Genomic DNA, 18,446 nt, shown 5'->3' on the forward strand with positions numbered 1-18,446 from the left:
ATTTGGTAAAGTTTTGTGTTTAGGTCCACTTTATTCCTAAAGTATCAAAGCTATTGGTTTTATACTTGCAACCCTTACTAACTATCATTAGGGGACTGTGCAGGCAAAGTTATGTAACTCTGACTGGCATTTTGACGGAATTATGGGCCCTTTATACTTAGAAAATTGAAAATTTGGTTAAGTTTTGTGTCCACTTAACCCCTAAAGTATCATAGATATTGCTTTCATACTTGGAACACTCGCAAACTATCATAAGGGGACAGTAAAGGACAAGTTGCAGAACTCTGGTTGTCATTTTTACAGAAATATGGCCCTTTTTTTACTTAGTAACTTTGAATATATGGTTAAATTTTGTGTTTAGATCCACTTTTCTTCTAAAGTATCAAGGCTATTGCTTTCAAACTTCAAATACTTTCATGCTATCATGAGGGTACTGTACCTGGCAAGTTGAATTTTACCTTGACCTTTGAATGACCTTGACTCTCAAGGTCAAATTATTAAATTTTGCTAAAATTGACATAACTTCTTTATTTATTATTAGATTTGATTGATACTTTGAAAAAACAACTCTTACCTGACATACCACAATAGACTCCACCCAAACCATCCCCAAAGACCCCCCCCCCCCACCCGAATCCCCCCCCCAATTTTTTTTTTTCTTAAAGATCATCTAATAAATGACCACCACACCCTAACACTATACCCCCCCACCCCCACCCCACCCCCAATTTTTTTTTAACATGGTTAAAAACACAAATATTTTTTTGTATTATTTTATTTTTTAAATACTATCCAACCATCCCACCCAAGAATCCCCCCCACCCCCGAAAAAATTAGATTTATTTGCATTTTTGGTAGAAAATGTAATAAATGACCACACCCCCACACTATACATTCCCCTCCACTCCACCTTTCCTTCCTTTGTGATTGAAATTGAGATAGGTCCCTTCACCTTAAAAAAGAAAAATAGATGAGGGGTCTGCACCCGCAAGGCGTTGCTCTTGTATTATAAATGGTATCATTTGTAGCATATAAATGATGTAAATATGAAATAGCATTTGACTTACTTGTACTACATAGTGTCCAGAACAATTTTACGAGGTATTATACTTGAACATTACATTTTGACGAGTGAACATAAAAAATATGTCTTGTTTTTTTAGCATCTATTGATGAAAAACATATTTTATTGCTTTAATCACACCTATTTTTCTAAAACAACGACACTTACATGTACCTTTTTGAGTTGTCAACCTAAGAGTGCTTAATCTGCTCCGTATTCAGTGTGGAGCACTTCACACGTAAGTGCTAAGTTGGCATATTTCAAGGTTGTCTTATCTTTGAAGCCAAAGAAATGACAACCAATTAAGAAAACTTGTAACAACAGAGTTTTTTTAATTACACAAGTATAATTATGATTGCCCAAAATGAAAGGCTGCACCCATAATCAAAATAGACAACCTTACTTAAGTACAAAGATTCTTTGATAATGATTGATAAAAAAATAATTTGTAATGATTTTGTATATGATTATTCAGGATGATGCGCAACAGGCCCGGCCCTGGTGGAGGATTGCTTGGAGATGGTCCAAGGATGGGTGCAATGCCAGCTGCACCAGCATTCCAAGGGGGCAGAGGTATAGTGGGCTCTTAGTTGCATGAGCTAGCTACGTATACTGGTCACTGAGGAAAGTTGCATCAGCCTTCATTTGTTCAACTCAGTATCAGTGCTTTTCACAGGCCTTTTAATGGTCCCTTGCCGTGTTGCTTGAATTTCGAAATCAGAGTCCACGAGGCGATTGAAATTTACCAATCAAAGCAATATCAGCTTATGGGCTGAATGTTATTGGGGCTGATTTACAATCCTCTGTCAATTACATGAATCTCTTTACCCAACTTAAGCCGGCCTAAAGTCAGAGCGTTGGTGTATTGTACTTTCGATATTTGCCAATGATAGCACACACTTTGCATGAGTGGCAACACTTGTAGGCATGCAATACCTGTATTAAAATTATGCAGACAACGAATTGCGTAATTGCCATAAGTGTTTTTTTTTTAAAGTTAGTTGTCTGTGTCACCTACCACACCCATTGGTCCGTAGGTCACCTCAACAATCACAGCGATTGTTTCCTTCTTTACAAAGAACCAGAAACGGCACTTTCCCAATGGGGAAAAAACGAAAATTTCCCAATCGCTGTCCAAAAAAACCCCAATGGAAGGTTTCCCAAAAAATTGTTTTTTCATATATAATATATATTATATTTTACGAAATGCAACATTTAGCGTATTTCGCTATGCAGAAAATATAGTTCGATAAGGAGATCAAAGGTCATGGAAACAAGAATGACTTTGCTGACAAGGAGGCCCACACATATTTTACAAATATCAGTTATTTTATTTTGTCTGTCATGATGTAAATGTTACAACAAACAGACTTTTCATAGTGCATGACATTTCAGGTAATCCTGGGCTGTTGGGTCAAGCACCTCCAGTTGTGCGAACTCCACAGTCCAACCAACAGCGGGGCCTACTGGGCACACCGCCAGCCAGCCAGGCTTATCAGCCGCAAGGGAGACCAGCTGGGCGGAGTGGCATGGGGGCTCAATTGCCACAGAGACCGTATGTCCCCCCTCCGCAAGCTCGAGAAGTGGTGGAGGACCAAGGGTACTTCGGGGAACAACTTGTGGAGGAGGCATATGTGGAGCAGGAAGGGATGTATGAAGACCCCTACGTTGAGCCTGCACAGTATGCTGAAGGTAAGCAGTGATTGCTTTTGCTTTATTTTTTTTAGCCTGTGCCTTTTTGAATAAGGAAAAATCAAACATTCTTAATATGTTAATAAATAACAGTATCCCCATTGTTTATAATTTTAGTTTAACAACCTTTTTTAAATTTAAAGTACATAGTGCTATGGAATTGCTGTATAATAGACTCATAAACCAATTTATTAAAATGTGGTCAGATTTTTGGGGAAAATTGTAACCTTTTGCCATATGGAACAGCCTGTAAGAAATTGTAATTTTGAGCCAAAAAATTCACAGGTGAGGGATATCTGGAGGAGGAATATGTGGAGCCGTATCAGGAGCATGCCCAGGCTGACGTGGAAGAGTACTATGAGGAAGAGGCTGACAGGGCTGATCTGATGGAGTATGCGGCCGGTCAGATAGCCGAGGACTATCATAATGAACAGCTGATAGAGGAAGAGCAGTATGTGGAGGAGGGGTACGGGGTGGAGTATGAACAGCAGCATGTAGTCCATGAGCAGCCCTTGCATCATCCAGCTAGGGGTGTGGACAGGGGGTTGCTGGACGGTCCTATACGTGAACAAGTTAGGGGCCCAGACAGGGGATTACTTGAGGATCCTATGCGTCAACGTGCCAGGGGGGGATTACTTGAAGACCCTCCAATGGTAGACTATGAGCCGTACAATCGTCAGGATCAGAAGCAGTTTGGCGGCCAGCGACCAGGTGCCAGACCTCAGAATGCCCAGTATGAAAAGCAGCTCCCACACCATCCCCCGCCACGCCCACCAGCGCATATGGAGCAGAGGTTTGTCGCATAATGAAATGGAATAATACAAAGCATAAATGAAAGAACTGTGTATTGAATTTTATTGTGATATTTAACACAAGCACTTTCCAAAGTCCACAAAATGTACCATGGGCTAAACATAATTGTAAGTTGAAAATTTTGTCATTGGCCGCCTCACATTGCATACACGTATATTGTTAGAATATTTTGTCAAAATGGGTTATTATGTTTTAGGCTACCAATTCATCCACACAGGGATGCCAGAAATGATGCCAATCAACGTAGACAAGGTCTTTTGGAGAGTCCAAAAGCTCCACCGCCGCGTCGCGGGGACGGGCTGTTGGACCCTCCAGATATGAGGCCCCTGGGTAGGGAACTGACAGCCGGGAAGGGGCTTCTAGACCCACCCTCCATGCAGCCCCCAGTGATGCCAGAACCCCTGAGGCAGAGTCGTTGGTCACAGGACAACTTACAGCAAAGGCCCAGGTCCAATGAGCGTAACCAAGCCAGGCAAAATGAGCGAAATCAAACCGGGCAAAATGACAGAAATAAAGGCAGACAAAATCAGCTTAGGCAAGACAGGCCAAGTGAGCGAAATCAAGGCAGGCAGAATGAACGTGTGGGTAGGAACATGGGAAGAACAGCTGAACAAGAGGACCCGAGACAGAACGACTTAATGAGTCTGGCTGAGATTCAGATGAAGATGCTGGAGCAGGAGAAAGCCCGCAGCATGGAGCTCGAGCAGGCAGAGCGGATGTTTCAGCAGCAGCAGGTGATGATGATAGCTCAGCAGCAGTTGGAGCAGCAGCAGTTCCTTCAGCAGCAACAGGAGCAGCAACTACTGCAGCAGCAACAGGAGGCTCAGAGTATCATGGCTATGAGTGGTACATTTCCTGGTGGAAGTATCCCATCAATATTTGATGTCTCGACCGGCAGGAACCAGAGTCAGCTAGGCAAGAGGCCTGGGGCTGATGGCAGGCGGGGCGATAACAAACGGCTTAGGACACAGGTAAGGCTTGGGCTGGGGACTGTCTGTTACAGGATTATATTTATTATGACATTCAGAGGACTAAATATTCTATTTGTAAAAATCTGATATTCATTAAAAAAATCTTTATGTACAAAAACGAATTGACATTTACAAAATCTATTGACATTTAATAATGCAAATAATTCTAAGTGTAAAATTTCATCGCTTAGATGCTTAAATATATGTTATAAACTTTAAATGCTTGTCCATGTCAAAAACAGGATTATTTGTGCATTTTTTTAAGTAACATAAGTAGATATTGAATATATTATTTTACGTTTTGTGTGAACTGCAAATTGTTTTTAACAGCTCTATAGAAGATATATTCAACAAAAGGTAAGTTGAAGTACCCCATTTTTATTTGAGGAATAGGACGGTTGCAATGAGAAGAAGTCGGCAGGGAATAAAATAAATCCTGGAATCCTGTTTACACAATTTCCAAGGTTTCTGTCTTTTAACTAGAAACACTTTCAATAAACGTGGCAATATTCTTTAATATTCCCTTGCAAATCAAAATAAACAATTTAACCTCTTGAAAAAAGTCTTAAAACTGCTAATACAACTTTATGAAATGTTCTTGACAAGGGCCAGTGTACCAGTTTGCTGAAGCCTCAAGCAATAATCTTGGTGAAATATTCTCAGGTATTCACCTGAATGAACCTAACATTTTAATAATGAACTAGCAAAATTTTCCTATTGATATTAAGTTTTAACTGCAGGTTTCATGCACCAAGTTTTGAGAGAGAGAGAGACCAGGTCTAGGCACTTACTGAACTTGTACTATATGCAGACCTGGGGATTCACACTGCTATGCAGACCTGGGGATTCACACTGCTATGAAGACCTGGGGATTCACACTGCTATGCAGACCTGGGGATTCACACTGCTATGCAGACCTGGGGATTCACACTGCTATGCAGACCTGGGGATTCACACTGCGACCAAACAACTGTGATCATATTGTAGTACTAAAGAACATGGTCCATTCAAGCCTGCTTCAACAAAACAACAATCTTCATCACCATCATTCCATTGACCGGTCTTGCCGTTGGGGAATATGACAAACGACAACACAGGTATCCTCTGCCAGTCAGGTCTGTTGTTGGCTGCTGTGAGTAGCTCATTCATGAGGAGGGACGTCCACTCCTTCACATTGTCGATCCTGCTTTTCTTCTGATGGCGACCTTCTGCTAGTGTGTCCATGAGCACACACTTGCACAGAGAATCATGACTGATGATGTATCCAAACCAAGCCATCTTGACGTCCACCAGTACGGGATTTTCTGGGCCAAATAAGTGCTGCTGTCATGTTCCTGGCGGACTCATAAGTCTTGTGTTCCTTCTTGGAGACGCAGAGCATAGCCCAATTTAATATCTAATAGTATATAGCAGTCTGATTCACCGTATTCTACATGGAGTGACTGAAATTGATGGAGTGTTTTTATGACTGCGATGTATTCACAACCAGAAGACAGGACATCATATGCCCATTTTTATTTGCAATATTCTTACACATGTTTTGTGGATATGAAGACTAAAGCAGTGTGTACTTGTGGGACATTTGGTTCACCCCCCTGGAAAGCCGAGTGTTACTTGTGGGACATTTGGTTCAACACCCTGGAAAGCAATATGTCACTTGTGGGACATTTGGTTCACCCCCCTTGAAGAAACCAGATGCTGTATGTCACATGATGGGCAATCATTGAAGATTGATATTTGATCTTATCAATGCTCTATGAATATTTGAAAACCAATCTGCTAAAAAAATCCTCTCAATAAGATTTGTTTAATTTGTTAACATGAAGCAGTAGCACATATGAAAGTTAAACAATTCTTGTTTTCTAAAAATTGCATTACATTTCTTTTAATTTGCTTTTGCTAGTCATTTCAAATTCCTGTCATTGAAGTTGAAAACCTAACAAGTTAAAAAACAGCTGCCAGCAATATGATAGTTTTGCCAGTAAATCTTATGATCCTGTCAGTGATAAAAGAAAGTTCATTTCAATTACAATTCATGTTTCAAATGGCTCAAGAACAACATCTACCCCGACTGCCTTTGTTGCAAGAAGACTCCATGGTAGACAGGTCCAGTGTGTAAGACTCCATGGTAGACAGGTCCAGTGTGTAAGACTCCATGGTAGACAGGTCCAGTGTATAAGACTCCATGGTAGACAGGTCCAGTGTATAAGACTCCATGGTAGACAGGTCCAGTGTATTTGATAGCTGTTTCGTCCAGTGTTGAACCCAGCAAACAAACACTTGTTGTGGTTTATTGACATTCACAATGTGATGGGCCAGTCTGATAGCTGGCGTTGTGTTACCGACTGTCAACGATTTGAGTGAAGAAATAGTGGTTATAAATTCAATACCACAATTTAAACACTCTGTTAAGTCCAAGAAAATTTGAGTGGCCAGTTAAGTCTTTGTTCTCCAAGAAAATTTGAGTGGCCAGTTAAGTCTTTGTTCTCCAAGAGAATTTGAGTGGCCAGTTAAGTCTTTGTTCTCCAAGAAAATTTGAGTGGCCAGTTAAGTCTTTGTTCTCCAAGAAAATTTGAGTGGCCAGTTATAGTTGTAAAGTAAATGGCGACTAATTAAACAGGTGTATTTGCACCATTTCTATTGATACTTTTGGGAAAAGTAGCTGGCATCCAGATTGAATGTAACCGGTGAAATACAGGCTGCCGATGCTTTCGGAGAATACTCTTCAGTATCTTCGTAAAGTTAGTCAAATGGAATTTTAATATATCAGGGGTGGAAATCTTTGCAATTCTAAAGGGATGTGCTACCAGCGTGATATCAAAAGCTGGAAATCTGCATTATTCATTTTATTATAATAACCCCCTAAGCATTATAATGCCAATTCACAGCACTTAACTTCAATTATCCAAGCTTATTCACTTGCAATCTCCAGTTTACCTTATTGCAAAGGGAAGCAATCACATGTTTACCTTATGTCAAGTGAGGAAGTTTCCAGTTAAATCTCATTTCTGGGGAGACAAGTTTACAAATTGCCAAGGGAAGTTTTCTCAAGTAACCTTATTGCCAATGGAGGCAATCTTGAGTTTACCTTATTTCCAAGGGAGGTGATCTCAAGTAACCTTATTGCTAAGGGAGTCAATCTCGAGCTTACCTTATTGCCAAGGGAGGTAATCTCTAATAACCTTATTGCAATGGAAGGCAATCACTTTGTAGTAGTTTTGTCACACATGCTCAACATCTCTTGTTTTCAGGCTAATTTGATGCGAAGTGAAGTTATCATTGGCAACTGCCATCGTGGCACCATTGCTGATATTGATACAGTTGGACATACCAGACCAGCTTTTATACCATTATTCAGGAAGTCCTGTTTACAGATGATGCCTGCATTATCCCTCAACATCCTGTAGTCTTTTAACAACTGTGTTTGTTGGAATCCCTTACATAAAATTTAAACATGAATCAACACAAATTTAGCCACCCAATTACATTTATGTCTTAAATATGCCATATTTGCCAGCTGATGGAAAAACCAAAGGTCCAGGCTGAGGTCATCTTTGATTTTGTGGAAAGTTTGAGGCAGCAGTTGTTAAATATGATTCCATCAGTATTTAGTGATTTTTCACCCGCAGTTGCCCTTGTGTGGCCATTTTCAGTCTGCAGAAAACAATGATAGAAACAAAACATCAGCCATGCGTCCCAGAGGTCCTGCTGGCAAGCAGCAACAATTGAAAAACTCGCCGCGAGATCGTAAAAATCGACCTTCCAGGTTTTCTTCCCCGACCAGCCGAGACCGAGACCGAAGAGACTCAGGTATCCCAGTTCATATGCAATGACCTTAACCCCACTGCCATTTGTTTGTGGTAGGATCATATCTCATGAATATCTGTTTCCAAATTCAGGTCATCAAATAAATGTCCCAGAATACATGTCTGAAAATTACTTCCGAGGAATACCTGTCCGGTGTAAGGATTTCGCAAGAGTTCTAATCCTGGGACCCTAAACAGTTTGTGTGTTCTTGTTGTCCATTTGAAAACTGCTTCCACACTAGTCTTTTGACTAGTCAAAATGGAGGCATTTTTGTTAACTTGGCAACATGCCCTTGCTAACAAGCGCTTTGCATTACATTTTGTGGGACAAAAAGAATTGAATGGTAAATGATGATATATGGCTGGGCAAGACACCATTTGATTTTACGGCTTCGAGGTGAGAATCCCTACTTTTCTTTCGATGTTTAATTTCCATATATCAACTGTTAATAAATGGCATGTTGGACTTAAATTCATAAAAAATTATAACGCTTTCATGAAAGGCTTGGAGATTTACGTGAACCGTTTGTGGCATAATACAGACCAGTAATCAACCCCAGTGGTTGTATTTGCTGCAAGAGCTGTCTAGCTTTTAAAGCATATCTGTTACCTGTTAAGAAATTATTAGCAAAAATAATGAATATTTTGTAAGAAAACACAAATTTCTATTTTTCACAGGAATGCATACATTTTTACCATGTCATGTCTATGAGAAGAATGAGTTTGGGCAAATATCAATGTCTATGTGTTTGAATGGTACTTTTAGACTATTTTGACCTGCAGCCTCCCTGTCTTGTGGAATTCTGTTTGGCAGATGACAGTTGTTTGTCTCTTCATTAGTTGGTTCTATGACTACAAAAAATCTTAGTACCTACCGAAGGTGGGAATTAAACTGTTAGTTATCAATAAACCGAGTAGCATTGGGATCTTAACTTTTATATAAAGGTTAGTTGTCCAATAGCTTTTTTTCCCCCAAAACTCAATGTAATAGATGTCAGACACTTTGTTTTTAAGTTGTTTTTATTACCATTTCTTAACTCTTCAAATTGGTTTGTGTATATTTGTGTGTGAATACTAGCCCCTTTATTATAATCCTACTTTACATAACTACTAGATAAGTTATATCAGCAAAGTGGAACAGAATTAAATACAATACTGTCTGCTATGTTTTGCTATGCTTGCTTGTCACCAACATTCATGGCTACAGTTTAATAAAATTTCTTTAATGTCAAAAGTAAACATCTCCAATTGTGTTCACTGTCAATTTCTTGTGTAATTGTTTGCATTATTCGTTTTTAATTTCTTCTGATTATTACCTATGGTCATTTCTTGTTATTTGATGAACAGACATAGCAAAATAAGAGAAAGAAAAACAAGAAAAAACAATAACATCAACAACACCAAAACAAAACAACCATAAAACATTGTCATACCAACATAAATACCACATACAAGTGTGTCCAGAAGTGACTAATGGTGCATATTTATTTTAGGGAAAAAATCCTCTCTTTTTCTCTTTCCATCAAATTAAGATGGTTTAAATACTGATCTATTCTGGCCAACTCCCAAACTGCTTTCCAGTTTCTATGCTTTAAACCGCTGTCAAAAAATCTGTCGGATCATTCACTCATTACTATGGATAATGGAACTGTAGGTGGTAGAGTATTTAAAAAATAACAGAAGAAGTTAATCATAGTACATGTGTATACACAATTTTAATAATTACATTAACATTCATAAACCATACTACTTGTATTCCTATGCCAGTATAATGGGTATAAAACTGTTACCAAGGATACTAGATCTTTGGTAGCTATCAATGACTAACTTTTCCTTTTCCTGCACACTGCTTGCAAGATAAATCTATTCTTTTATTTCTGTCCATCATTATTGTGTCTGCCTCCAGTACAAGTACAATTTGTCAAACATTATCTAAATATAACTTAACATGCTTTATTTGAAAGTTGATTTTCAAAAAAAATCTCTGGGGCACATCAGTTGTGCTCCCACTTACCGTATATTTTTGATAATATTCCATGTTGACCTTCTGCAATTACCCCCATTCACAAAAGCTGAACATTTTCTATTTTAGTCATAATTATAATTTTTTAATATATTTCTTATCAGTTTCACTCTTGCTTCATTCACACCACGGGTGACCAAACCTAGTACCTTTCTAGAAGATTGCTGTAGGTGACAGTTGATTGACCATTTCAAATATTGAACACAGTTGTCTCTATCAGCTGGGTTGGATCTCCCATTATTCAAATGCTCTTCAAGCTGTTACCCCTAGTTTCACCACAAAGGTTATAGATGACCATGTCATCTGTCTGACCATGTCATCTCTCTGTGATTTTACGCAGATTTTACTTGTGACATATTCAATGCAGATATTGTGATGACCAGGGATACGAAGCTTATTCTAGATTTGCATGTTATTAATATTTCTTGGCCTCCGAATACGAACAAGTGCTTATTTAATTAAACATTAAACCCACATGGTTAAGTGTACTTCTATGGGTCTTGTCCATGGTATCCTTGGATCTTGACTGAGACTGGTGCAGATTATACCAACCATGATAACGGGATGTATGCAAGCAACCAGAGAGTTGATAAGTTAACACAGTTTGCATTGAGCATTTGCTTGTTAGCAGTAATCTCTCAGGTGTGTGATTTTCCCTCCTTTAAGCTGATTACCTCACTTTCAATATCAAACTTATTTTACAAATTATATTGTTTGCTGTTGCTGGATCTATGTTTAAATGAAGAGTTGAAATTAACCCTGTATTAGGGAAGGGCTTTTTCCTCCCCTGAGGTGGTTTTTAAAGCACACCTTTGAGCTTTCGAATGCTCTATAGAATTTTAATATTTCTTTATTTCTCTCCATGATCACTTAGTTTGGCCTTAGAACTCCCCAGCTCCTCATTAAGGTTATAATTCAAGATCAAATGTCATGAATGTGTAACCTTAAATTTCTTTTGAGGATTTCAACACTGCTTCAAATTATAGTCCCACAAGACCAGACCACATGACATTACCATTGAATGTGTCACTTTGTTTTTGGACAAGAATTTTTCCACTGCAAGCAAGGCTCGTTGTTCTGTTATTGATGTATTTGCTCTGTGTCAAACATTGCTTCAAGAAAAAATGTCACATCATATGGGGAGGCATGTTTTTGTTCAGATTTAAAAGGCTATGGTTGTAAGCAACATTTTTTTGTTGACCGAACATAGGCAGCAATAGAGGGAAGGGATCATCAGGCCCACGGGGTCGCAGCGAGCGCGGGGAACGCAGAAGTCGCGAACGTTTGTCACTGGATTCAAAACCCAAATCAGACAGTGGCAAGAAGTCCACTGAGCGCAAGACCGCAAACAAGGAAGGGGTGAAGTCCAAGGAGGGTGAGAAGAAGCCAGTGGTCAAGGAGAATAAGGAAGAGTACGATCCTGCCAACCCTACTGGAGATATCCCTGAAGAGCTGATTGTAAAGGTAAGGGAACATATATATTTGCCTTTCTCTTGGAAAGCAGGGTTTGATGCATCAAACTGATTGAAATTTTTTAGCCATTTTGTGCCTATCAATTTATTGAGGGTCTCACTATGCTTTTTAAGGGTGAATCAATGTAGGGTCAACAGGGCTTTTTTTCCATTTTTAACAAGGGCCTTATAAAGGCCCCTTCCCCAAAGAAAAAAGGCCCCTTCCCCAAAGAGTTCTTTAAAGTGATGCAATTTTTATGAAATTTCAAGCTTACTTTGGGATGTTTTCCCCTCTCAGTTTTGTCAATATTTGTTTTCCCCAAAATGAAAGGCCAGGCCTTTTACCCAAATAAAAAAAACTGGTCTAACTTTGTATTCATCATCTCTGATAACATCAGTTTAAATTAACAATTAATATGCATGTATCTTGTATATGTATACAAACTAATATGGCTGAGATAGGTTTTCTGGGGTCTTTCTATGTCCCCCACCACTGTATTGACATATTGTTTTTGCCCTGTCTGTTGGTTTGTTGCTTTGTTTGTTTGCGTCAAACTTTAACATTTGCCATAACTTTTGCAATATTGAAGTTAGCAACTTGATATTTGGCATGCATGTGTATCTCATGGAGCTGCACATTTTGAGTGGTGAAAGGTCAAGGTAAAGGTTATCCATCAAGGTAAAAGGTCAAATATGGGTCAAAATAGCTCATTTAATGTTCACTTTTGCAATATTGAAGATAACAACTTTATATTTGGCATGCATGTGTATCTCATGGAGCTGCACATTTTGAGTGGTGAAAGGATAAGGTTAAGGTCATCCTTCAAGGTCAAAGGTCAAATATATGGGGACATAGTGTTTCACAAGCACATCTTGATTTTTCTTAATACAAGCATGGGATGGTGGAACATGTCTTAAGGTATTGAGGTCTTTCCAAATGTGTTTTCCAGAAGCCAGCCTCTTTGAATGCAGATAAGACCGTAATCACCATAGAAACCAGTGAGCAGACAGAGCAGGCTGACAGCCAGGTGAATAAAGACGTTGCCCAGGACGATGGCCAGGAGATAAGTCTCAAAGTGACTGTCAATAAGAAGGGACGCTCTGTCAATGACAAGGAAAAGGTATGCTCGAGGCAAAAGTTCTATACAAAGGCCAACTACATGGCATTGTTACTGCCCTTGTATGCTTTACATGAAAATTGTAAACTATCATTGTCTTTAAATTTAGAATACAATTGTTATGGAGATTGTTGTATTTTGTGTTAACATACTTACTTATTTGCATTTCTAGTTGTTTCCACTCTGTTTTCATCTAATATTTTCCTCTCATGACAATTGTTATATTACATGTTATGATAATATCTTTATGAATTGATAATGGTTTTTATAAATGTTCTCCCCTATGTCTAAAAGTTTCAAGCTTTAGATGTGATCTTGTATCCCAAGATTTCTTTGAACATAGAGGGTTCTAAGTGTTTCATAAATATGTCTTTTTTTTCAAGCAGCTGTAGATTGACATAAATTGTAACTTGCTGTGATGTAGTTGTTCTGGGCTTTGGGCTGATGACTTTTTTTTGAAGAACTGGTCAACAAGTTAGCCTCGTTCTTTAATTAACAGGGCTCCATGCATGTGCGTTAAGTATTGTATGTTATAAAAGCAATATAAGTCTGTGCAACATCTGAAGGAAGTCTCTTAAACGAAAATCCAGTTAAGGCGATAAGTGTTGTTCCTGGTTACCTGGGAGACAACTTTAGGTCCATTCTTAAACCTGAATTTCTTAGAGCGAGGCTAACGTTCTTATGTTCTACATTTCAGCAGACAGAGAAGAGAAAGCTGATCAAGTGCAATGTGTGCAACATTGACTGTTGGGATGAAGAAGTGAGTGACCGATAACATGATATGAGCTAACAACTTAGGAATACTGGGCTTAATGCAAATCTGTAGTGTTGTCCTGGATTTGTCCGCTTTCAACCTAGACTGAATTTTCGTTTGAAAGAGACCTTTTTAAAACGAAAAGTTCCATAAGAGCAGAAGGTGTTCTTCCTAATAATCTTGTGCAGACTGCACAGGCAAATCTGGGAAGCTCTACGTATTAAATCCTGTTTTCGCAGAATATGGCTTATGTAATCATTCTCTGGTTTTGATAAGGGTTAACTTAGATTTCCTGGCTAGCTTTTTATGACCCCCTTCGAAGAAGAGGGGGTATATTGTTTTGCACATGTCGGTAGGTCCGTCAGTCTGTCCGTCGGTCGGTCTGTAAATACCCCCACTTTTCAACGCATGGGGGGTAAATGGTCAAATCTGTCCTTGCTGTAAGAGTAATTTGCAAGTAAAACAAGAATATAGTCTGGGTACAGACACACTACTTTAATAATGTTAAATACAGTGGCCAAAACATTATCAGCCTTGTATTGTTGGCAGATTTTACATTTAAGATTAACTTTCGTCCTTATCGTCCACCACCGTGAGCCACAAAAACTTTTTTGCCAACTTTCAGCAGTTAGCGTTTAAGTGTGTCCTTTTTTATTTGAAAACAGAGGAAATAAGATTATTCAGTATTGGCAGTACAATGTTTTTGCTCGATACAACTTTTGCCGTATAAAAAGAATCAATTTTACTTTGAGAAGTAAATTTGTTTTGGCTTCAAATAAGCCATGCTGACCTATTCATGTAATTTAATAAACACATAAGCGCTTGACTGTCTTAAAAAAATCAATACTTAATTTACCATGCGACTAGATGATACAGAGTATACATACAGACTGGCTAACTATTTTTACAATCCAGCGAACAAATTAACTCTAAATTTGACGATAACCAGTCTCATATTTTGGCAAAAGACAATCAGCTGTTTATATTTTTGTTTACGTTGTACGCAGCGAATTTACATCATTTGTGTAAGTCCAGATTGGCTTGCTTAAATGTACGCACGGAAATGATAAATTGAGGGTATCTTTATATTTCTAATGCGTATATTACGCTGATACGCAGCTTATCTAGAACGCTGGATAACTCAAGAACGCTTAGGTCTAGGATCATGAAACTTCATAAGTACATTGATCATGACTGGCAGATGACCCCTATTGATTTTCAGGTCAAAGGTCAAGGTCACAGTGACTCAAAATAGTAAAATGGTTTCCAGATGATAACTCAAGAATGCTTACCCCTAGGATCATGAAACTTCATAGGTACATTGATCATGACTGGCAAATGACCCCTATTGATTTTCAGGTCACTAGGTCAAAGGTCAAGGTCACAGTGACTCTAAACAGTAAAATGGTTTCCGAATAATAACTCAAGAATGCTTACGCCTAGGATCATGAAACTTCATAAGTACATTGATCATGACTGGCAGGTAACCCCTATTGATTTTCAGGTCACTAGGTCAAAGGTCAAGGTCACAGTGACTCGAAATAGTAAAATGGTTTCCTGATGATAACTCAAGAATGCTTACGCCTAGGATCATGAAACTTCATAGGTACATTGATAATGACTTGCAGATGACCCCTATTGATTTTCTGGTCACTAGGTCAAAGGTCAAGGTCACAGTGACTCGAAGTAGTTAAATGGTTTCTGGATAACTCAAGAATGCTTACACCTATGATCATGAAACTTCATAGGTACATTGATCATGACTGGCAGATGACCCTTTTTAATTTTCAGGTCACTAGGTCAAAGGTCAAGGTCACAGTGACTCGTAACAGTAAAATGGTTTCCTGATGATAACTAAAAAATAATTAGGCCTTGAATCATGAAACTTCATAGGTATAATGATCATGACTGGCAGATGACCCCCATTGAATTTAAGGTCAAAAGTCAAGGTCACAGTGACAAAAAACATATTCACACAATGGCTGCCGGTACAACTGACAGCCCATATGGGGGGCATGCATGTTTTACAAACAGCCCTTGTTTAATGTAAGATCTTGTGGATTTTCAATGACAAAAATGTTAAAAGTTATGTAAAACCTTTAAAAAAAATGTGCAAATACCTATCATCTTATTCACAACATTAAAAAATAATTGCAAAAAATAAATCTTAAATTTATAAAATTATTAATTCTTGACCTATACATAAGTTCAGTAAAAAAGAGATAACTTTTACCTAATGTCAATTGTAAGGCTCTGCAGTTTACATAAAGAAGCTGTGAAACTCTAAAATTCTTAATTTTTAAGTGAACAGGAAGGACACTTATTTATTGACCCTCATACTATACAATTAATTGTAATATCTTGCTATTTCAGAGCTTCGCACGTCACATGAACGGTCAGAAGCATCGTCAGAAGATGACCATGGTGATGATGAACACAACACACCAGGTTGACCTCGTGTTGTCACGGAAACAGGCAGAGGAGCACCTGCGACAGATCGAGGGGAGCAAGCTACGGTCGCCCCCTGCCAAGCCTGCAGCAGCAGAGAAAAGCATCAAGACTCAGTATGTGTGGTCTGTTGCTTAACTCTTTCCTACGTAGAAGATAAGTGAAAATGGCTATGTGAAAACAGCATAAAACCAGAACAGCCTGTGAGTAACTCACAGTCTGTTCAGGTTTTATGCTGTTTGTCGCTCATAAGTACGTAAGCCTTGAAAATGAATCCTTTGAAACTTGAATTAAGTAAGAAAGGTATTAAATTAAATTATACTTTCCATGGACTAAAAATGTGTTAAAATACGTATCTAAGTGTTAAAGGGATAATTCTATTTCTCAGATACACACTTTGACCCACTTTTAACTCCATGGAAAATAAAATTATATTTATGACCTTTCTTACTAGATTCAAGATTGAATGGCTTCATGTCCAACCCATAGGTCTTGAGGAGCACCAAACAGCATAAAACCTGAGAAGACTTAGTAGCGCTACTTTTGGCTGTTTTGGTTAAATGCTGGTTGCATAAAGCCATTTTGATTTTGCCTCTGAACAGGAAAGAGTGAATTAATTATTTTGACACATTTTAATTTCAGTTGCTCACATAATTGTTTATGCCCCTGGATGGAATGATCTGGGGTATATATTGTTTTTGGCCTGTCTGTCTGTCATTGTATGTGTGTGTCTGTCATTGTATGTGTGTGTCTGTCTGTCCCAAAACTTTAACCTTGGTCATAACTTTTGCAATAACTTCACAAACACAGCTCTTGTTTAAAGACTTTAAAAAGCTGCTATTCAGTGATTTTTTTTTTGCTTTTATTAGTTACAGCCTGTGCCATTTGAATTGGGAAAATTAGCGCAATAAACCATGAAATTGGGAAAAATAGTGAGCTAAACCATGAAATTGGGAAAAATTAAGATTAACCCATTTATGCCTAGCGTCTAGAAAAAAGGCCTTGGCAAACAGCGTAGACCCAGATGAGACACCACATGATGCGGCGTCTCATCTGGGTCTGCGCTGTTTGAGTAAAGGAATTTCTGTAAGAAATATTCTAAATATGGAAATAAATATACTAGACATCCCTAATTACGGAAATAAATTGATCCAATTTAGAAGGATGGGAGAGTCCACTAGGTATAAATGGGTTAAAATTGTTTTTAAGTGCATGTTCAGGGGTTTTTCTAGCCATTTTGGGAAAAGGAGTCTGGTCAAATTGTGATTGATTTAATTGATAGAAGTGGCAAATTTGGGAATTATTTATCGACAAAAAGAACTAAATTAAAGTTATATAATTTTGCAGGATGTTTAAATAAAAAGTTGAGATCTGGAGTTAAGAAATCATAAGTCATAAGAGACTTCTTTAAAAAAAAAATTTGTTTTGTTTTTGCAAATTTGGGCTTTTTTGGGAAATTTTGGTCAGCTTTTTGGAAAAAAACGTTGATTTTTGCTAAAGGTAAGCAACCAAAAATCGGCAGTAATTTTAGGCAAAAAAAATCACTGCTATTGCAGATACTTTAATTTCAAATTATTTGTTAGTTGGACCTTTCTTGAAGTATATACAATATTTGTTAGTTGGACCTTTCTTGAAGTATATACAATATTTGTTAGTTTGACCTTTCTTGAAGTATATACAATATTTGTTAGTTTGACCTTTCTTGAAGTATATACAATATTTGTTAGTTGGACCTTTCTTGAGGTATATACAATATTTGTTAGTTGGACCTTTCTTGAAGTATATACAATATTTGTTAGTTGGACCTTTCTTGAAGTATATACAATATTTGTTAGTTGGACCTTTCTTGAAGTATATACAATATTTGTTAGTTGGACCTTTCTTGAAGTATATACAATATTTGTTAGTTGGACCTTTCTTGAAGTATATACAATATTTGTTAGTTTAACCTTTCTTGAAGTATATACAATATTTGCTCTTCAACTTACATGAAGCAGACTAAGCAGTGTGTGGTTGTTTGTTATGTTTGTAAGAAATCTTATGGTTGCTAAGCAGTGTGTGGTTGTTTGTTATGTTTGTAAGAAATCTTATGGTTGCTAAGCAGTGTGTGGTTGTTTATGTTTGTAAGAAATCTTATGGTTGCTAAGCAGTTTGTGGTTGTTTGTTATGTTTGTAAGAAATCTTATGGTTGCTAAGCAGTTTGTTGTTGTTTGTTATGTTTGTAAGAAATCTTATGGTTGCTAAGCAGTTTGTGGTTGTTTGTTATGTTTGTAAGAAATCTTATGGTTGCTAAGCAGTGTGTTGTTG

General features: G+C 37.9%; 1 protein-coding gene across 3 annotated transcripts in view; it reads left to right on the forward strand.

The window, feature by feature from the left end:
• The window catches only part of LOC127837521 (trichohyalin-like), a 45,354-nt gene that overhangs the window by 8,260 nt on the left and 18,648 nt on the right, over positions 1-18,446 (forward strand). For 2 of the 3 annotated variants that reach the window (XM_052364676.1, XM_052364678.1), the window contains exons 2-10: positions 1,539-1,636; positions 2,459-2,755; positions 3,041-3,548; positions 3,765-4,539; positions 8,193-8,349; positions 11,579-11,832; positions 12,770-12,940; positions 13,635-13,697; positions 16,065-16,255. In XM_052364676.1, the coding sequence (XP_052220636.1) occupies positions 1,540-1,636; positions 2,459-2,755; positions 3,041-3,548; positions 3,765-4,539; positions 8,193-8,349; positions 11,579-11,832; positions 12,770-12,940; positions 13,635-13,697; positions 16,065-16,255 (2,513 nt within the window). In that variant the 5' untranslated portion in view covers position 1,539. The remainder of the gene's footprint in view (positions 1-1,538; positions 1,637-2,458; positions 2,756-3,040; positions 3,549-3,764; positions 4,540-8,192; positions 8,350-11,578; positions 11,833-12,769; positions 12,941-13,634; positions 13,698-16,064; positions 16,256-18,446) is intronic. The other variant, XM_052364677.1, reaches the window with a different exon arrangement.

Source organism: Dreissena polymorpha, chromosome 7 (genome assembly GCF_020536995.1).
Source record: "Dreissena polymorpha isolate Duluth1 chromosome 7, UMN_Dpol_1.0, whole genome shotgun sequence".
NCBI classification, from domain to species: domain Eukaryota; kingdom Metazoa; phylum Mollusca; class Bivalvia; order Myida; family Dreissenidae; genus Dreissena; species Dreissena polymorpha.